At 41.0% G+C, this 22,641-nt stretch overlaps 1 protein-coding gene across 1 annotated transcript in view; it reads left to right on the top strand.

Moving 5' to 3' along the window:
- The window catches only part of AR (androgen receptor), a 214,922-nt gene that overhangs the window by 134,106 nt on the left and 58,175 nt on the right, over window positions 1-22,641 (top strand). Inside the window, exon 3 of the mRNA XM_033945498.1 lies at window positions 18,091-18,207. Within this exon, the coding sequence (XP_033801389.1) occupies window positions 18,091-18,207 (117 nt within the window). The remainder of the gene's footprint in view (window positions 1-18,090; window positions 18,208-22,641) is intronic.

The following is a 22,641-nucleotide window of genomic DNA, read 5'->3' as shown; positions in this document are numbered from 1 at the left end:
CACAGGGGGAAGGCCTATGCTGAATATGGTGGGAGGATAGGGTCAAGAACAGAGAGGGGAGATAATGGATAGAATAGATAGGAACTCAGAGAGAAGATGGATGAGGACATGGAGAAAGAAGAAATGTCAAATGGACAGGAAACCCTGCAAAAACAGAGAAAAGCTGGAGAGACACTGGGATCAAAGTGAAGGGGAAAAATACAATGTTCAAACAATAAAGGTAGATAAAAGTATTGATTCTGAATTTATTAATTGGAATGTCAGTTTCTAGAAGTGCACATGGTTCCTAGAATAACAATTTGCATTTCCTGCTATACATCTGAATTTGCTGCTACTTGTTTCTCCCCTGCAGATCAATTCCTTGAGTTTATTACTCTTCATTTGCAAATTTTATTGCTTCCTTCTCTTTGGTACTGATGAATTTTCATCCATGCCTTCTACTCGTCGGAGTGGAAGTAGATTCTTGGAGTTTTCTTTCATATTTCAACATCTTTTGTGCATTGGGATCAAGTGAAATAATAGCTGTACATTACCTCCTTACTAGAAGGAATAAGGTAGTGGAAGTTGCGATTCTCTTCTGAGGGGTACAGAAGCATCCATCTGCAGACCAGACAAAAGTTTAAGTTTATTAGGATTTTATATACCGCCTATCAAGGTTTTCTAAGCGGTTTTACAATCAAGTACTCAAGCATTTTCCCTATCTGTCCCGGTGGGCTCACAATCTATCTAACGTACCTGGGGCTATGGAGGATTAAGTAACTTGCCCAGGGTCACAAGGAGCAATGCGGGGTTTGAACCCAAAACCCCAGGGTGCTAAGGCTGTAGCTTCAACCACCGCGCCACACACTCCTCCTCTTGAGAGGTATGCTGTCTGCCTGGTGTTTCCCCTCTCCCTCCCATTTTAATTTTTATCTTGACGTTACGATGTACTTCCCGTCTCCTTATCCTCTTGGTGTCATGTTAGTTATTTATGTACTGTTTATAAAATCCTTTTTAATTTTTTATAATACTGTTTTTATTTATATAAAGCGTTTTATATATATATATATATATATATATATATATATTTATATATATATTATATAATATATATAATATTATATATATATTATAATATATTAATATTAATATATATATTTTTATATATATAATATTTTTATATATTTTAATAATTTATGTATTTTAATAATTTAATAATTTATATATTTTAATAATTTTATATATATATATATATTTTTTTATATATATAATATATTAATATTAATATATATATTAATATTAATATATATATATAATAGATGTATATCAAGAAACCAATAAACTTGAAACATGTTACGAAGAACTTGCCGAGACTCATTAAGCCTGATGACTATAATCTGATGCTGCTCAATACTTTGGCACTAACGATACTACCAGGTACTTCTGCAAATGTATCAAAAGCAACTTAGTGGCTCCAGAAGAGAAAGTGAAGCAGTTCAGTGCGCAGGTGGTATTCTCGTCCATCCTCTCTGTCGAGGGTAAAGGCCAGGGCAGAGAAGCTCACATCCTGGAGATGAATGCGTGGCTACTTGGATGGTGTCATTAAGAGCTTTTTGGCTACCTGGACCATGGGCTGATTTTCCAAGGGCTGCTGAGCATCTATCAAAGAAGGGAAGAAGTGTCTTTGGCAGCAAGCTGGCTAATCTACTAAAGAGGGCTTTAAACTAGAAATGATGGGGCAGGGTGATCACAACCCCCCAGGTTAGTTTAAGCCCTCAGATAAGTAAATCACTGAATTACCTCTACACAGATGGGAAAAGGGGACAATGTCTGGAAAGCAGTATATACACATGCTTGAAGGATGGGAAACAAGATTCTGTATCTAGAAGCTGTGATGGAAGAAGATGAGTTGGATATAGTGGCAATTATGGAGATGTGGTTTACGGAGAACCATGACTGGGATATAGTTATACCGGACTATAATCTGTTAGGAAAGACAGGGTAGGAAGAAAAGGAGGGGGAGTAGCATTATATGTTAAAGATCATATGAAAGTCACACAATTGCAGGATCTTTAGGGCAAGGAAGAGGCACTGTGGATCATTTGAAAAGAGGGAATGGTAAATATATTTACAGACCTCCTTCACAACCGAAGAAGTGGACAGAGATTTAATAGTGGACATTTAGAATATCTCTAAAAAAGGGGAAGTTTTCCTAATAGGTCATTTTAACATGCTGGATGTTGATTGAGGTATCCTTATTGTGGGATCTTCTAGAAGTAGGGAGATCCTGGATTCTCTAGAAGGATAACTATTCCAGCAGTTGGTAATAGAACTATAAACAGTGGCCTGAAGGTACAACACAGCCACCCCAAAGGAGCCTGGGTGCCACAGGCTTGATTGGATAAGTTGGATTGAACCTTACTCTTAAGCCAGGGCATGTGGAGCATGATTTCAGTCTCTCAAATGCACTGCATAACATTTGCTTTGGTACTTTCATTATGTCAGAGAAAGCTGCTTTCTGGAATTCATAAGATGTAATGTGTATTTCCTGCCACAGTATGGGCAAAACTAATCCACCTGGAGATATGGAAGGGCATAATCAAAATCAAGCCTGTGACACCCAAAATCAAGCCTGCCTCATACACAAATACAGGATGTCCGGGGCGGTACTTGGAGAAAACACCCCCCCTCCCCCCAGGAAAGAGACTTGGGAGTACTGGTCGACAAGTTGATGAAGGTGTCCGTGCAATGTATAGTGGCGGTGAAAAGGGCGAACAAAATGCTAGGAATGATTAAGAAGGGGATCATGAACAGATCAGAGAAGGTTATCATGCTGTTGTACTGGGCCAGGGTGCGCCCTTACCTGGAATACTGCGTCCAGCACTGGTCGCCGTACATGAAGTGCTACTCGAAAGGGTCCAGAGTAGAGCGACTAAAATGGTAAATGGGCTGGAGGAGTTGCTGTACAGTGAGATTAGAGAAACTGGGCCTCTTCTCCCTTAAAAAGAAGAGACTGAGAGGGGACATGATAGAAACATTCAAGATACTGAAGGGAATAGACTTGGTAGATAAAGACAGGTTGTTCACCCTCTCCAGGATAGGGAGAACGAGAGGGCACTCTCTCTAAGGTTGAAGGGGGATAGATTCCGTATAAACATAAGTAAGTTCTTCTTCACCCAGAGAGTGGTGGAAAACTTGAACGCTCTTCTAGAGTCTGTTGTAGGAGAAAACACCCTCCAGGGATTCAAGACAAAGTTAGACAAGTTCCTGCTGAACCAGAACGTACGCAGGTGAGGCTGGACTCATTTAGAGTACTGGTCTTTGACCTAAGGGCCGCCACGTGTGCAGACTGCTTGGCACGATGGACCATTGGTCTGACCTAGCAGCGGCAATTCTTATGTTCTTTAGGGTGGCTATGTTGTCCCTGTAGGCTACTGTTTATAATTCCTATGCAGAGAGAGTTTATCTTTGCTGGGTTCAGAAGTCTGCTGATTCCCTTGCAGATTCCACTGTGATGACAACTTTCATTTTCCATCTACGGGAATGGGGCTGGTATATTTGGCAGTCTCCCTTTATGATCTCCTTCATGCATCAGGCAAGCAGATGGTCTTGGTAGTGACAGCCAGGAAGCTATTAACGGCTGCATCACTGGACTGCAGACTTTGCTTCTAAGCAAAGTATTACTAAGTTTCCTTTCATAGAGAAACTTCTTTTGGGGGAGGATTTGAAGAAGATGGTCAAGGATTTGGAGGACTCCAAAATGCAGCACTTGCCCAAGGACAAACCTCGATTGTCATTTAGATAGGGCCAGTCGCGCTTCCGCCTTAAAGATGTCAAAAGATACAGGCTAGGCTGTTTCCTCCTTTCAAAGACTGAGAACAGCAGAAGCAGTTCTTTCAGACTAATAAAATAAGCTCTATTCAGTCCTCCAGGTCTTCTCCAGCCTTGTGCCCATCATAATGATGTGGTACCAGTCCATGTTCCTTCAAAGTCGATAGGAGGATGACTTGTCCATTTTTTAGGGGAATAGCCCAAAATCATCTGTCTAATCACTATTTTGTTTTGTTTTACTTGAAATTTCTGTGCAAGAGCTGTACAACTTTGAGAGTTGGGAATGGTAGATCTAGTCCCTCCTTTCAAACAAGGTAAGGGGCAGTACTTCATTTACTTTCTAGTTCCAAAGAAATGAGACTCCTTTCATCCTGTATTGACATAAGAACATAAGAACATAAGAAATGCCTCTACTGGGTCAGACCTGAGGTCCATCGTGCCCAGCAGTCCGCTCACGCGGTGGCCCAACAGGTATAGGACCTGTGCAGTAATCCTCTATCTATACCCCTCTATTCCCTTTTCCAGGAGAAAGTTGTCCAATTCCCTCTTGAACCCCAGTACCGTACTCTGCCCTATCACGCCCTCTGGAAGCGCATTCCAGGTGTCCACCACACGCTGGGTAAAGAAGAACTTCCTAGCATTCATTCTGAATCTGTCTCCTTTCAACTTTTCTGAATGCCCTCTTGTTCTTTTATTTTTTGAAAGTGTGAAGAATCTGTCCCTCTCTACTCTCTCTATGCCCTTCATGATCTTGTAAGTCTCTATCATATCCCCTCTAAGTCTTCTCTTCTCCAGGGTAAAAAGTCCCAGTTTTTCCAATCTCTCAGCGTATGAAAGGTTTTCCATCCCTTTTATCAGACGTGTCGCTCTCCTCTGAACCCTTTCGAGTATCGCCATATCCTTCCTAAGGTACGGCGACCAATATTGGACGCAGTACTCCAGATGCGGATCTGAAGTATGTTAGCAGGTCTTTTTGAGTAAAACATTTTCAATGGAGACTTTGTGTTCTATTATAGTAGCTGTGTGTCTAAGGGATTTCTCACTTCCCTGGATATGAAAGAGGCTTACCTTCTCATTCCCGTCTGGCCATTATTAAAACCTTTTTTCAAATTCATCCAACAAGATGGAAAAAGAAAATCTCATAAAAACATTTTACAGATTGTCTTCAAGGATACAATGATCTCAAACAAAAGCATAAAACACAACCAGAGAGACCTTCTTGTATTTTATTGGTTTCTCTTGTTGACTCCTCAATAAACATAATTTAAAAAAAAAAAAACATTTTACAGGATGGTAAGGCTTCAGCAGCAAATAGCATTAACACATGAAGGCATTAACAAATAATTGTGTGTTCAACATTTTCTTAAAATTCAGTCTCCCATCACAAAATCCCAGAATACCAGGCAGCGCATTCCGAAGCTTGGCACCTGCTACAGACAACATTTTTTCCCAATCTTAACATGGGAGACTAACATCTTACCTGGCAGCTGGGCTTCAACGCTAAGAAATGTAAGGTCATGCACCTGGGTAGCGTTAATCCATGTAGAACTTACACCTTGAATGGAGAAACATTAGCTAGGACTTCAGTAGAACGAGATTTGGGAGTAATCATCAGTGCAGATATGAAGGCTGCCAAATAAGTGGAGAAGGCCTCATCCAAGGCAAGGCAGATGATGGGTTGTATCAATAGAAGTTTCGTCAACCGGAAACCTGAAGTCATAATGCCACTATACAGAGCCATGGTGAGACCTCATCTGGAATACTGTGTGCAATTCTGGAGGCCACATTACCATAAAGACGTGCTCAGAGTCGAGTCGGTTCAGCGGATGGCCACTAGGACGATCTCGGGGCTCAAGGGTCTCTCGTACGAAGAGAGACTGCACAAACTGCAGCTCTACACTCTTGAGGAACGTAGGGAGAGGGGGGACATGATCGAAATATTTAAGTACCTCACGGGACGTGTCGAAGTGGAAGATGATATTTACTTTCCCAAAGGACCCTTCGCCACAAGAGGACATCCGCTCAAACTCAGAGGAGGGAAATTTAATGGCGACACCAGGAAATACTTCTTCACGGAAAGAGTGATAGATCGCTGGAACAAGCTTCCAGTGCAGGTGGTCGAGGCCACCAGCGTGCCTGACTTTAAGAATAAATGGGACACCTACGTAGGATCACTACGAAGGTCGAGTTAAAGAGTTGGGTCATTAGCACACAGACTAAATTGGGTGGGTCAGTAGAGTGGGCAGACTTGATGGGCTATAGCCCTTTTCTGCCGTCATCTTTCTATGTTTCTATGTTTCCAAATTCAACCTCATACCATTTTCAGATCTCAAACATTTTCTGGGTTGATAGATTTCAAACAACTCTTAAGTAACCAGGGTTTTCCTTAACTTTCCTTAGGTGCCTAACAGCCTTTTATGAGAAGGCTGTGGGCACCCTGTGATGGCTGCAAGTTTACTTGCAGCTGGTTTTTCTATGCTGTGTTCATTTCATAAAGGGGGAGGGAAATATTTGGCATGAGTTGCAAGTCCCTTACAACAATCCCTCTTCTTCCTCAAAAATATGTCTTGAACAAGCAAATCCACTTTAAGCATATCATTTCCTTTTGTGAGGATATTAGCTTAAACATAAGTCTTGCATTTAACAGTTTTGCTTTTTGTATGTTTCTTAGTAAAAACAACAAACGATATACAAGAAAGTTTAATTGAATATTTACATGGAGATTTCTGTACTTTTTGAGCTCTAAATGTAAGTCTATAATTCTTGCAGGATGTTTTGCAGATTAATGCCTCAAGAGTAGTCTGAGTACCAGTAAGTAGGAGCCATATGTATTTAGAAGCAAGGAGTGAATGATGCTGTGGGCACCCATCCAAGCATTGTTCATCTGTAAGATTTTTACGAGCCCCTTGTCTGCTTCTCCATGAAGCCCAATTTGAGAAAGTTTATCGGGAAATACAACAGAGAGCTCTGTTCTGCCAGTGGAACTGTAGAAGACTCAAGATTGTACTATTTAACTAACTGTTAAGCAAGTCTCCTATTTGTTGTAAAGTGCTTACAAAAATGATTGATGGAACTCTTCAGTAAATATTTTTTTTAATTTATTGCAGACTTACTATACTGATTTTAGCTGTCAAAGCAGGAGAAAGCGGTGTATATTCTAAAACCAATCCATAAAGAAAGGAACTGCAAAATCAATAGGAAACACATCAGCAATCACAGTAGAAAAGTTAAATATAGAAAAACAAGCAGATACGCCAAGTAGAGAGACAGGTGGGTGGTAACAGATTAAGCCGTCCAGTTACGCCAGTGATATAACAGTTTTGATTCCCATCCTTACCTCACTCTCTCAGATCAGCCATATAATTGCTGAGATTTTCTTAATAATTGAACACTGGAGGATCAAATTAAAATTAAAACTTAATCCAGAAAAGACTAAAGTTTTTTTTAAGCATCCCCGTATCAAAATTGCATCAAGACATCTGCAACTTTAAATTCTAAAATGTATCCTATCCAATCCTTTATCAAGATATTAGGAGTAATTTTGCTCTTTGTGATCATGGGCAAGTCATTCAGTCCTCCATAGCCCCAGGTACGTTAGATAGATTGTGAGCCCACTGGGACAAATAGGGAAAATGCTTGAGTACCTGATTGTAAAAACCCGCTTAGATAACCTTGATAGGTGGTATATAAAAACCTAATAAACTTGAAAACTTGACCATGAAGAATCAGGTTGGTACTCTGGTATGAAGGGGTTTCCAAACATTATGGAAATTGCATACCATCAGAGCATACTTTGATGTTTCAGACTTCTGGTGCAATCCCTGGTCCTGAGTCAGAACATAAGAATTGCCGCTGCTGGGTCAGACCAGTGGTCCATCGCGCCCAACAGTCCGCTCACATGGCGGCCCCCAGGTCAAAGACCAGTGCCCTAACCGAGACCATCCTCACCTGCTTACATTCCAGTTCAGCAGAAACTTGTCTAGCCTTGTCTTGAATCCCTGGAGGGTGTTTTCCCCTATGACAGACTCAGGAAGAGCGTTCCAGTTTTCCACCATTATCTGGGTGAAGAAGAACTTCCTTACGTTTGTATGGAATCTATCCCCTTTCAACTTTAGAGAAACATAGAAGATGACGGCAGATAAGGGCCATAGCCCATCAGGTCTGCCCACTCTACTGACCCACCCCCAAGTCTACTATCTAGTTATCCCTACCTTGACTATTGTAACATTGTCCATCTCACTGGTGTTCAAAAAAATCTTTACAGACTGTGCATTATTCAGAACACAACTGTTTGATTTTCAACTTGAATAAGTTTGACCATGTTACACCTTTCTTTCAGCAACTGAATTGGTTGCCAGTTGAAGCCCATGTAAAGTTTAAGCTTGTTTGCGTTTGCTTTAAGGTGTTAGCAGATCTCATACCCAACTATCTCCCGGATTCATTCACATTTGCTAGTTGAAAACATTTCAGACATTCACATGCCCTGTTCACTTTTCCATCTGTCAAAGACTGTAAATTTAAGAGATCAACGCCTTCTGTCTTATCAAGCGGCATCTTGGGACAAAGATTTGAATAGTCTAATTATGTCTTCTAACACTTATCAACAATTCAGGCGACTTTTAAAAACATATCTGTTTATTAGATCTTTTGGGTAAATGAAGCATTCCATTTACTGTATTCACTTTTTTCTTTTGTAAAATGCCTAGAACTTAACAATATTGCGCTATAGAAGTGAGTTATTTTATGTTATGTTAAAAGGAACCTGGTACAAATCAAATTAGAAATAGTACATTGGATTTTAAATTTTGATGAAATTTATTCTGCTGTAATACTGTATTAACATACCCCCTCTTTTACTAAATCGGCTAGCGTACCTTAGTGAAAGGACCCAATAATTTGTACCCTCTTCAACTGTATTGGACTCCGGGGCTATAGATTCAAAGAAGGAAAACACAATTGAATAATATCAAAGTTTTCTTCCCTTTTTGTTTATTTCAGGATACGGTTCTCAACATGGTCTATGCTTCATCAAGAAGCTTCATCATCTTACATATCTTCAGTGTCAGATTATCTTTCTCCAATTTTAAAATTGAATTTTTTCTCACCAAAAGTATTTTTCTGTCCATGTCAAAGCCCTTAATGGTTTTTAACAAGTGCTGTAATAGGCAGGAACCTATTTCCTTCACCGCCCCTCATAGTTGGTGTCGACAGTGTTTGAGTTAACCAGCACCGATCCAAGTTGCAACTGCCCTTTTAATACTTCTTCAGGGCTCCCACCAGGGGTGTAAAGCCTGTAAAGTGGATTTTTCCTGTTGTATGGACATTTCAACACTAGGGGGAGGACTCTAACATGGGTGCAGAGCCTGTTAAGTTACATTCCCTTCCATGGTCTCTTTGTTTTACAAAAAAAAAAAAAAGAGGAAGCCACCATGGGTGTAAAGCCTGTAAGGTGGATTTTTTTTCCTGTTGTCAGGATACAAACATACAAAGACAAGTGGCAGTGGACATTCTCTATATTAACCATTGAAGTAGAATGGTTCTCTGCTATATTTTATAAACAGGATCAACCAGGGATTTTTTTTCCTGAAACATGCCTTCCACTGTACTATCAATGTTTACACAGTACTGTTCAGGAGGCTCCTAGACTTTTTGAAGTATTTTTCCCTGCATGTATTTCTCCTATTGTTTAAAGGACATTATCCACAACACCCTTTACTCCATCTCCTTTTTTATTCCAAAGGAACCCAGAGGTTTGGGAGTGTCTGTAGGGGAGGAGGCAGCCACTACATCATTTTAGAATATTTTTCATTTACTCCAGTTAATTTCAAACAAAAGTCTCTAGACCGCAGATTTCAGTAAATGGTCTCAAGTTAGTGTTATAGGTTTAAATATCAATGCACCAAAATTCTAATAAGTTTCACATTTTATTTAAAATTTCTTATACCGCTCAATCAGACTTCTGAGCGGTGTACAATTAAAAATTTTAACATTCAAAAACAATACTACAGGTTAAAACTTGATAAAATTGACAACAGGGGAAGTTAGTAGAATGGAAAAGACACAAATTTAAGACAGACGGGAACAGGAGGAAAAAGGCAACGACTATTCATAGAAAAGAGAACAAAAAAGGGACAAATGAAGGAAGGGGGGTTCTGTGTATGTATTAAAAGTTGGAGTGTAGCCCTGATAAGGGCAGTTAAATGTCAAAAGCGTCTTGAAATAGGAATGTTTTTAACTTAATTTTAAAATGGGGAAGAGATGCTTCTAGGTGAAGATAATTAGGGATGGAGTTCCAAAGAGAAGGAGCGGTCACAGCAAAATTATTAGATCTAATTGTATTAATGTGGTTTAAAGAGGGATTCATTAGGAGGTTTTGAGTCATAGAACGGAGAGCTTTAGATGGACAGTAATGTATGAGAAGGCTGTTGATAAATTATGGCTGATTACTTGAATGGGTTTAAATGTCAGTTGAAGGATTTTATAATTAATTCTGTATTCAACAGGTAGCCAATGCGAAGAAGGGGAGGAGACATGATCGTATTTTTTACCATTGAATATAATTTTTATTGGTGTTCTGTACAGTTTGGAGGCGGCTAGTTCCTTTTTTTGTTACGCCTTTGAAAAGGGTGTTGCAATAATCTTTGCACGAGATTACTAAAGAGTGAATTAGAGTATTTAAGGAAGAAGGTTCCAAGAGTTTGGCTAGAGATCTGATCGTTCTTAGTTAATGGAAACAACGCTGAACTACTGTGCTGATGTGATAATGGTACGTAAATTTGCTGTTGAAGGTAACACAGGTCTAACAGTTTTAAAGAGCTAACAATTTAGATAGGCAGAAACTTGAATTTGAGTGGGGCTTGTATAGTTAAGCCTTCTTTGCCGGGGAATATCATTAGTTTTGATTTTTCAATATTTAGGGCCAACATGTTTGCATCTAGCCATGATTTTACTTTCTCCAGCTTCTGGTTTATGATTGTTACTTCGGCTGGGTTATTGAGGTCAATTGGGTGAATTAGTTGGAACGTCCACATACGCGAACATTGTGAAATCTATGGATTGACCTAGTGTTAAGAGAGATGCCATAAAGGTATTGAAAAGTAAGGGTGACAAAATGGAACCTTGAGGGATACCATGTTTGTTTTTGAAGGGTTCTAAGGAGTTAGCATTGAAAACAATCTTGGAGGATCTGTCTATGAAGAAGGAGGAAAACCAATCCAAGACCTGGTCCGAAATTCTAATTTCTTGAAGACGTGATAGTAAAAGTTTATGGTTGATTGTGTTGAATGTGGGAGAAATGAGCAGAACTGACTTATAGTGATCGAGGTGGTAGAGTATCTTGAACTTGAAAACTTGATTCAGATTCCACTTTTACCACTGTATTTCTCTTTATTAAGCTCCTGGTCAGGAGTTTTAATAAAATAAAATAATAAAGAGGATAACCCAACAATCAAAACCAATAAACCTGGGGTGCCCACACATTTTTGGCTTGCAAGATACTTTTAAAATGACCAAGTAAAAATGATCTACCAACAATAAAATTTTAAAAAACACAAAGCACACTGTACGCAGAGAAAATGTTAGTTATCATTTATATTCTGTGTTTTTTTCAAAGAAGTCGAGGCAGATGACGTTAAAATATGCAATGTTACCTCAGTAACAACTATACAAAAATAGACAAATATACCCCCTCCCCTTTTACTAAACCGCGATAGCAGTTTTTAGCGCAGGGAGTTGTGCTGAATGCCCCACGCTGCTCCCTGCGCCAAAAACGCTATTGCAGTTTAGTAAAAGGGGACCATAGTGCAAAATTCTCAAAACGGACACATTTTGATCACTAAATATAAAATAAAATCAATTTTCCTACCCTTGCTGTTGGGTGATTTCATGAGTCTCTGGTTACATTTCCTTCTTCTGACTGTAAATTCAATATTTCTTTCTTTCTGCCTCCTGCATGCTTCCTCTCCTCCAGACCTCATTCCATTCCCCAACTAACATCTCTCTCTCTCCCCCTCCATGAGTCCAACTTTTTCTTCCTCTCTCCCTGTCCCCCTTTCTTTCTCTTTCTCTCTTCCTGTCCCCCTTTCTTTCTTTGTCTCCCTCTCCCTGCCCCCCCCTTTTTTGTCTTTCTTTCTCTCCCCCCCCCAAGCCACCGCCGCTGATTTCTCCCTGCTTCCCTGACACCAGGCCAGGCGCAGGGCCCACAAGCCTTCCCCCCGACATCAATTCTGACATCAGAGAGGAAGTTCCGGACCAGCCAGTCAGCGATTGGCTGGTCTGGAAATTCCTCTCCGACGTCAGAATTTACATCGGGGGGGGAGGAGGGAGAATGTGGGCCCAGCACTTGTGGTCCCAGCATCGGGGAAGCAGGGAGAACAGAATGCAAAGACAACGCGAGTCCACGATCTACTCGCATTGCCTTTGTGATCTACTGGCTTATGGGCCGGCAATGTACAGTCGCTGCACGCTGGCCCTTACCTTACATTCTTTGAGTTGCGGCACATCAGCGGAGGCAGCGGACGCGGGCCAGAAGAGGAGGAATCGGCGGAGGGTAGGCAGGCTTCAGCGCAGCAGGGAAGGAGGAAGGCAATGTTGGGTGCGGCACGCTGGCCCTTCCCTTCCCTTCCTGGAGTTGCAGTGCAGTGGCGGCCAGTAGGGAGCAGCAGCAGCCGGGCGGGCGGCAGTCAGCCCGCGTACCCCCAACGAGTGGGACAGTTTGAAAATGTACAACGAGGTGGGTGAAGGTGTTTTTAAAAAGTTACCTTTGCTTCATAAGACGCACCGAAATTTCCACCCAATTTTGAGTGGAAAAAAAGTGTGTCTTATGAAGCAAAAAATACGGTACCTATTAACGTTAGGATGGATGTCAATTACTTAAGGTTTCGTAAAAATTTGAAAACTTTTTTATATGACTTGTAATATTCATGTCATGATATTTTAATTATTGATTTTGTATTTTCCCACAGATTTTATAGCCTCTTTGAATGTAAATCACTTTGAACCTTTTTGGTATAGTACGATTAATAAATTGTATATTAGATTAGATCCATCTTTTGCATATTCATTATGGGTATCCTGAAAAGTCACTGGCCGGGTAGATCCTGAGGACTGGGTTGAGAACCCCTGCTATTAGCAAAAAAAGAATACGAAGAGAGACTGGCAGAGGAAGCAACAAACTTCAAGTCGTTCTTCAGATACGTCAAGGGGAAGCAACCGGCGAGAGAAGAAGTGGGACCATTGGACGATGGAGACAGAAAGGGAGTAGTAAAAGAAGAGAAAGTGATAGCTGACAGGTTAAATGAGTTCTTCACGTCAGTCTTCACAATGGAGAATATAACCAACATTCCGGAATCCAAGGAGATCGTAATAGGAGACCAAGACGATAAGCTGGTAGATTTAGAGGTGAACCAAGAGGATGTACTCAAGCAGATTGACAGACTAAAGAGCGACAAATCGCCAGGTCCGGACGGCATTCACCCAAGGGTACTCAAGGAACTAAAAGACGAAATAGCGGAGCCACTTCGACAGATATGCAACCTATCCTTAAAAAACGGAGAGATCCCGGAGGATTGGAAAATAGCAAATGTCACGCCCATTTTCAAGAAGGGCACAAGGGGGGACCTGGGAAACTACAGGCCGGTGAGCCTGACCTCAGTCCCGGGAAAGATGATGGAGGCACTGATTAAAGACAGCATCTGTGAGCACATCGAAAAAAATGGGCAACTAAAACCGAGTCAACATGGCTTCTGTAAGGGTAGGTCATGCCTCACAAACTTATTGTACTTCTTTGAGGGAATAAACAGCCAGGTGGATAAAGGGGAATCTATAGACATCATTTACCTTGACTTCCAAAAAGCCTTCGACAAGGTGCCACACGAGAGACTGCTTAAAAAGATATGGAACCACGGGGAACAAGGGGAGGTCCATCGATGGATCAAAAACTGGCTGGCAAACAGGAAGCAGAGGGTTGGCGTGAAGGGCCACTACTCAGACTGGAAAGGGGTCACGAGCGGAGTTCCGCAGGGGTCGGTGCTGGGACCGCTCCTGTTTAATATCTACATAAACGACCTAGAGGCGGGAACCAAGTGTGAAGTCATTAAATTTGCAGATGACACCAAACTATACAGCAGGGCCCAAACCAGGGAAGACTGCGAAGATCTCCAAAAGGATCTAACGCAGCTGGAAAAGTGGGCCGAAAAATGGCAGATGAGCTTCAACGTGGAGAAATGCAAGGTCATGCACGTGGGGAAAAAGAACCCGATGTTCACATACAAAATGGGGGGAACACCACTAGGGGTCAGTAACCTGGAGAGAGACCTGGGAGTGATGGTAGACGCATCACTGAAGGCATCGGCGCAATGCGCCACAGCCTCTAGGAAAGCAAACAGAATGTTGGGTATCATTAAGAAGGGTATTACAACCAGGACGAAGGAAGTCATCATGCCGTTGTATCGTGCAATGGTACGGCCGCATCTGGAGTACTGTGTCCAGTACTGGTCACCGTACCTCAAGAAAGACATGGCGGTACTTGAGGGAGTACAAAGAAGAGCAACTAAACTGATAAAGGGAATGGAAAATCTCCCATATACCGACAGATTGAAGCAGTTGGGACTTTTCTCCCTGGAGAAGCGAAGACTTAGAGGAGACATGATAGAAACCTTCAAGATCCTGAAGGGCATAGAAAAAGTAGACAGGGACAGATTTTTCAAATTAAGGGGCACCACGAGCACAAGGGGGCACTCGGAGAAATTGAAAGGGGACAGGTTTAGAACAAACGCTAGGAAGTTCTTTTTCACTCAGAGGGTGGTGGATACATGGAACGCGCTTCCAGAGGCTGTTGTAGACAAGAAAACCTTAAATGGTTTCAAAGAAGGTTTGGATAGATTCCTGGAAGAAAAAGGGATTGAGGGGTATAGATAGGTATAGACCATTGCTCAGGCAATGGGCCTGATGGGCCGCCGCGGGAGCGGACCGCTGGGCAGGATGGACCTATGGTCTGCCTCAGCGGAGGCAACTTCTTATGTTCTTATTGCACTTGCTCATGTCATGTTGACTAATGAAACCCCTGTAGTATATACTGTTATACTCGATGATAACTCTTATAATGTACACAAAATCTAGACTAAGAATTGCAGCTCTTCATTTCTCTGTTCATCCTCCATCCCTGGCTTCCCCCTGATAGCATGCACTTCGATGTAATGCAAAGAATAAATTTAATTTTCAGAAGTACACTTGGCCACGACACCCTTAACTGCAATAAATGACCTCTGGGACTGTCACAAGTTCAGTGTAATGCTTATTTACCATGGCAACCATTGATTACGTCTTACATAAAGAATCTGAAAATATCTTATGATTCAAGCTCTCTAGTTGGGCAAAAGCTTGCCAGCAGTCTTATATGTTCTTACCTGGATGGATTTCATGTGCGAGAGCTCTTATTCATGGATTTTTTTCCCAATGTTTCCATTTTTGGTCACGAAGATACACAGGTCTGATTTGGAAGTGCAGAATGTTAGGCTAGCACTTTTCCTGCCATCTCTAGATCTCTAATTAAACAAACCGTAGCATCTTTGGTCTCTGTCCTAGGGTTACCATACATCTGGGTAAACATGTTCTCTTTTAAGAGGACTGTCCAGGTGTCTGGACGGGTTTTTTAAATTCCCCAATTTGTTCTGGTTTGGCAAGGCCAGCTTACAGGGAGTCCGGTAAATCGCCCCCAGGCTCCTCTTAGCACTTCAATTCAATTTTCTTTGGGCTGCCGGCAGCTCAGTGAGGTGAGCCTGCTGCCTTCAGCCTACCCCAGAAGCCTTCTCTCTGCAGCATCCCACCTATGATGGAACTGGATGTTGCTGCGGAGAGAAGGCTTCCGGGGCAGGCCAAAGACAGCAGGCTCATCTCGCTGAACTGCCAGTGGCCCAAAGAAAAACTGAATTGAAGTGCCAAGGAGGTAAAGAGGCCCAGAGGAGAACCACCGGACTCCCTATAAGCCGGCCCTCCCAAACTGGGTGGGCTTGCGGGCCGGCTCCGGGGGAGTGGGTGAGGGCTGCAGAGAGGGAGGCTGTGCGCATAGCTTTGTGCTCCCATTATTTAATGTGGCTGGGTGGATGGAGCCAGGGGCATGATCATGTGTCCCCTCTCTCTCTTTTTTCTATCAGAAATATGGTAACCCTACTCTGACTTTTCTCTCCTAATCCAATGTTATCTTTCAAACCATTTCTCAGGGCATTCCCTTTCTATTGCAAATGCAAGCAGTGTCTCACTTCCAGGTCACCACATAATTGTTTCCCACATATTCACCTTTATAGGACCCCCAGGGACCCCTGAAAAAGACTTTTTGTCGAAACGCAGACCATGTTGGGTCCTGTATCCCTAGCGGACTAGGTCCTTTAAGGCTTTTATGTGGATGATTTATTTTTATGTGGATGAAATTATTTTATGTGGATGATATATTTTTATGTGGATGAAATTATTTTATGTGGATTATTTCAGTGTACCTTTGGAACTTTGACACTTTCAAATAAAGTCCATTTAGGAACATCGTCACTCCACAGAGTTTTTTTGGTTTTCTCAGGGCATTCCCAGCCAGTTAGGTTTTCAGGATATCCACATTGAATATGCATATGAGAGATTTGCATACCAAGAAAATGATGCAAATCTCTCTCGGGCATATTCATTATGGATATCATATAAACTTCGAGTACTGGGAGAGAATCACTGCTCTAAAGGAGCAATTTTTCAAATGTAGCTCTCAAGAAGTTTCAGTATATTCTCACCATGAATACTGAAATCATCACTGACCTTTATTTGCTCTTGGTCTAAAAGGGGATAGGGATTGGGGCTTGTATATTGCCTTTTTGTAGTTATACAACCATACTCAAAGTGGTTTACATATAGGTGCTTCAAGCATTTTCCCTATCTGTTCCGGTGGGCTCACAATCTATCTACGAGGGTCATTTCATAAATAATACACACTATTTTTTTATTTACATGTTTTTGTTTTTTTTTCAAGTATTTCTTTACAATCCTTCAATATAATCTCCCTGCTTTGCAATGACTGAGTCCCATCATCCGGGAAGCTTCATTATTCCATCCAAGACACCATTTTGTTCGGTTGCCAAATGGCTCTGGTACCGGCGGAAGAAAACTCTTCCAGAGATGCAAAACGATGTCCATGCATAGGTTGTTTCAACTTTGGAAAAAGGTCAAAGTCTGGTGGTCTCATGTTTGGACTGTAGGGAGCATGAGGTAACACCTCCCAGCCGTATTTGCCTAGTTTTTCAATGCCAAGTGGAGAGCTCCATCTTCCCTACAACCCAAAAAAATGAGCTGAATCAAAAGTCAAACAAATGATGATTTTTGCTTATGATCATGAAGGCATCATTATCAGAGACAAAAGTTCCTTGTGGAAGAAGTATCACGGTAGTGTATTATTGTGATTTTTTTGCATAAAATGCACAAAACCTAACCTCAGTTGCTCTTGGCTTGGCCATTCATTCTTCACAACAATGCTCACCCACACATAGGGAATGTCATTGGAAAAACTACACGAATACAGCTGGGAGGTGTTACCTCATGCTCCCTACAGTCCAAACAGGAGACCACCAGACTTTGACCTTTTTCCAAAGTTGAAACAACCTATGCGTGGACATCGTTTTGCATCTCTGGAAGAGCTTTCTTCCGCCTTTACCCGAGCCATTCGGCAACTGAACAAAAACAGTGTCTTGGATGGAATAATGAAGCTTCCCGGACGTTGGGACTTGGGTCATTGCAAAGCAGGGAGATTATATTGAAGGATTGTAAAGAAATACTTGAAAAAAAAAAATAAAACATGTAAATTTACAAAAAAAATAGTGTGCATTATTTATGAAATGACCCTCGTATTTAATGTACCTGAGGCAGTGGAGGATTAAGTGACTTGCCCAGGCTCTCAGGGAGCAGCAAGGGGTTTGAACCCACAACTTCAGAGTGCTTAAACTGTAGCTCATCACACACTCCTCAAGCTTAAGAAGAATAACTTCTGCCATGCTTTGTGGTATCTAAACAGGGATAAATGACCATTTCAGTTGCCCTTCTTGTGATTGTAATAGTGTTCATGTTCATAATGCATTTTTTTTAATGTTAGAACTCTTATGCTACCAGATAACATGTAAAGGTGGAAGTGAATAATTTTTTTCCATGCAGTGTAGGCCTATTCATTCTACCACCTTTTTGTTTATATGCCTCTCTTGCTCCCATTCTGTGTATTTTATTTTTAAGTCTTAAGTATTTATTTCACTTTTCTAGGTAAACAAAAATATCTATGTGCCAGCAGGAATGATTGCACTATCGACAAATTTAGAAGGAAAAATTGCCCATCCTGCCGGCTCAGGAAATGTTACGAGGCTGGTATGACCTTGGGAGGTACGATATTTTTTTTATATATTATCCACACACGGATCTACATGGATGATCTCTTTGTACAGATATTTATTTTACAGTTATCTTGTTAAAAAATACATTTTATGTGATCCTTGGTAAAGGGATTTGCTTACAGTAATCAAATTTCTGTAAAGAAATCAGTTGCACAAGCTCCTTCTCTCAACTGAGCATAAATTGGATAGTAAATGAAGAAACATCATGTAATTTGTTTACAGCAGAAGTGGTGTTTTTCTTCAGCAAAACATGTCCTTTTTTTCTCGCATTGTGCCACTCCATATAAAACAGGAGGAAATGTACCAGTTTGATTTTGATGTTACTTTCTTATGGCTGTGAAAACTGCTGACTTCATAGCATCACTGCATTTCTGTTCTAGAGCAGGGGTAGGCAATTCCAGTCCTCAAGAGCCAGAGCCAGGTCAGGTTTTCAGGATATCCACAATAAATATGCATGAGATAGATTTGCATCTCAAGGAGGCAGTGCATGCAAACTAAACTAACTAAACTAAACCTTAGGTTTATATACTGCACCATCTCCAGGGTTGTGGAGCTCGGCACGGTTTACAGGAATTGTAAAGAGAAAGGAACTACAAGGAGAGGGTTAGAAGAGGATCAGAGGAAAGAAGGAAGTTAGCGGGCTGGGATGCAGATCCATCTCATACATATTCATTGTGGATAGTCTGAAAACTTGACCTGGTTCCAGCTCTCGAGGACCGGAATTGCCTACCCCTGCTCTAGAGCAAAGCTTAAAGAGCTGAGAAAAGAGAAGTCAGAGGACTGAAAGGTTTTTTAATGTATATGCTTATATGTAAATGTGTGGAACAGGTAGATGTGAATTGCTTGTTTACTATTTTCAAAAATACTAGGACTAGGGGACATGCAATGAGGTTACTAAGCAATATAGAAGATTTACTTCCTCCATGCATTCTGAAAAAATTATTTAATACATTTGGTAAATATATACATCAACTAATCTCAACCTCCTTAGAGAAAGGGACTATTTCCAAAAAATGGAAAAATGCTACTATCCATCCAATACCGAAAGATGCAAAGGGGAATTTAGATGATCTTAGAAATTACCACCCTATAGCAAAAATACCATTCATAGCAAAAATGATTGAAAAAATAGTATTTAACCAAGTCTCTGAATTTTTTGAGAAAACGAGAGCACTACACCCACATCAAACAGGATTCCGACAGCACTGCTCTACCGAGCACTCTTTAATAGGATTGACTTCTTCTATCCTATATTTCTGGGATCAGCATAAATCGGTTCTCCTTATATCCTTAGATTTATCTTCAGCGTTCGATACTATTGATCATCATCTGCTCTTAAGCAGATTAGAATCCTTGGGAATTTCAGAAGTTGTCCTTCAGTGGTTTCAATCATACTTTAATGAAAGATCTTCTAAAATAATATTTAACGGTTCGTCAGCAAATTTAAAACCAACAAATTTCAGGATTCCGCAGGGATCAATTCTATCCTCATTACTGTTTAATGTATTTCTGGCACCACTATTAACTCTTAGCCAGTCACTAGGATTTATACCCTTTGCTTACGCAGATGACATACAGCTTCTGTATCCTGTAGACACGAGTTCAGCTGTAGATATCACAGAAATTAATGAGAAACTCTCAAAAATAGCTAGATGGTTACATGACAATAAGTTATCCCGTAATACATCCAAAACAGAAACCATGCTCTTTCCATGTAGGGAGGGACAGGAACTAGGAACCAACATAATTATGAATACAACTAATCTTAAAACAGTTACTAAGGTGAAGATTCTTGGAGTCATATTAGACCAAAAGCTTAGTTATCATGAGCAAATTAGTTCACTCGTAAGAACATGTTTCTATAGGCTAAGAATGATCAGATCATTATCTGCTTTCCTTGATGAATCAGCATTAAACACATTAATACACTCATTAGTAATATCAAAAATTGATTATTGCAATGCCCTATATAAAGGGTCCACTTTAAAAGAAATACGCAGAATACAAATTATTCAAAACACTACAATAAAAATAATTACAAAAAAGAAAAAATTTGATCATGTTACACCGCTTCTAAAGGAAAAACACTGGTTACCAGTAAACCACAGAATTATCTATAAAATAGCTTTACTCACACATAAAATACTTATAAATAAAGCTCCCACATTTTTAGAAAGATATCTAATATCATACTCACCCATTAAATTTTTAAGATCTGAACATAAAGCTCTACTAGTAGTTCCTTCCTTAAAAGTTATATATTCTAGGAGAGATATGATCTTTTCTGCCACAGCCCCTCAAATCTGGAATTCACTTCCAATTAATAAAAGAGAAGAAAAATCACTGAGCAAGTTTAAAAGTCTTCTAAAAAGCTGGCTATTCAAAGATACTTTCCAATAGATTTGTTCTAACCTATAATAGTTCTAGGAAGATGATCTAATAGAATTAAGCAGGTGCCTGTTCCCCAACCTTCTGTGTCTTTGGACTTTCCCCTGGTTTTATTTTTACTTTTATTTTTTTAGAATTGTATTTGTCAATTGCTGTCAACCGCCTCCCTCCTTACATGTATTACTGTATTAGTAGTGAATATTATGTTTGTCGGTTTTTATTATTTTGCTTAATTTTTGAACGTATGTAAATCGCATTGGATTTGGATTATGCGAATTAATTAAAGAAATTAAATAAACTTGAAACTTGATAAATCAAAAACAAATTGGAGAAAACATTTCTTTACTCTTATGTAATTAAACTTTCTAGTGCAATAGATGTCTCATTCTGTATGGATGGATGATATCCCAGTGCTCGTGGGCTGTGCAGAAGGAATCTACACCAGCTTTTGAATCCTTCTGTTCTGCTTTGTTTGTTTATTTATTTTTGGGGTCTTTTTTTGTAGTATTTTGTCTGATTTTAGAGCTCGGAACTCTCCTAATTGAGGGTCCAGACCTGCCGGCGTGAAGGAGAAGCAGACTGAGGTTTGCAGCCGATAGACCAGTCCTTCTGTGGTACCTGTTGGCCAGCCTGCAGAAACAATTTGGAACTTCGGGTCTGTTCTCCTTGTAGCATTGCTCTTCTACTGCATCGCAGGGGCTTGAGCGCAGGTTGTCAGGCATCCATAGGGGGCTCAGCAGGGTCCCACAGGGTGCTGGCTGTGTTTCGCCTTCCCCCTCCCTTATGTCAGCAGGTCCATGGGGATTCGAAGCTCAGTCAAGTACTAGACAGACTTGCAGCACAAAGATTCAGCACTGGAGGAGTGATTTCTTCTCCCAGATCCAGCTACCTTTGTAGCTGAGGCAGGCTGCAGCACAAGTAAGTAAGGCTGTTAACAGCTTATGAGGAAAATGGGGGAGGGGGTCTTTTAAACCTTTTTTTCTTTACGTTACTGCCCCTTCCCTTACAATCCTAAAATTGCAGGGTTTTTTATTTTGGTTAAAGCATTTTGGAGCCGTTTTATTTGGCTGCCTCAACAGCCATCTTGGATATCCCAATTTTTTAAAATTTTCTTTAAGTTCTCCAGAAGCTTCAAATCACCTTGTTTTGCCTCAGAATTGGCAGGGATGGAGTTCTCAGGCTCCTTTACCCCTAATTCATGTCAGGTTTGTGCTGGACAGGTGCCCGAAAAGCACCCTTTGAACCACGTGCACACAGCACATAAAGTAGGGGCGAGATTGGTCAACTTAGCCTTCCTTTTGCTTTTTAGGGCTGAAAAACGGTAGGGGGTCCATTGATTGGAAGTAAATCTCTTCAGAGCCCTAGAATAACAGGGGTGCAGAGGCAGCAGAGCCCAAGAGATTCAAGCTGAACTCTGCGCTGCTGAACACAATATTTTCTCCAGAATTTGTCATTCTAATATGGACAGCCTTTCTGGATGGCCGAAATTCCCAAGGGGCGTCAGTGCATCAAGAGGCGCACGAGGGGGCTGGGCCTCCCAGGGCACATCTGCCTCAGGTGGGCCTTTCTGAGGAAGACTCGGAGGATGAAAGATCTATTTCTTTGACCTTACTGTTCCACAGCTAACCCTCCCTGTTAAGAGCTGCAAGCGTGTGCACTAGATACAGTGGTGGCCCTCAATCAAGGGAATGAGCCCATGGTTCGCCGAATATTCAGACTATTTTATCGGCTGACTCTCTGTGGGAGTTAAACCATAACTCCTAGCAGGTTCGCTGTGCTCCCTGCTCTGTAATGAGCAGAGTGAAAGCTTAGCTTTCTTCATTTCCCTGGCATCCTTATATCATTTATATACTTCTTGAGCAGCTAGAGGGTGAGCCTTTACCCCAGCTCAAATTACCTGGAATGGATTATGTAGCCTTTGCTCTCTATGACATCATCAGAGTCATGAGCAAAGTTTCGGCTTATTTGATCTCGGCCCACAGAATGCTCTGGATTCCACCACTAAGGCCACTCTCAGTAGACTTCCTTTCAAGGG

Source organism: Geotrypetes seraphini, chromosome 5 (genome assembly GCF_902459505.1).
Source record: "Geotrypetes seraphini chromosome 5, aGeoSer1.1, whole genome shotgun sequence".
NCBI classification, from domain to species: domain Eukaryota; kingdom Metazoa; phylum Chordata; class Amphibia; order Gymnophiona; family Dermophiidae; genus Geotrypetes; species Geotrypetes seraphini.
Note: the sequence above shows the minus strand (reverse complement) of the source record. Positions and strands in the feature narration are given on the sequence as shown.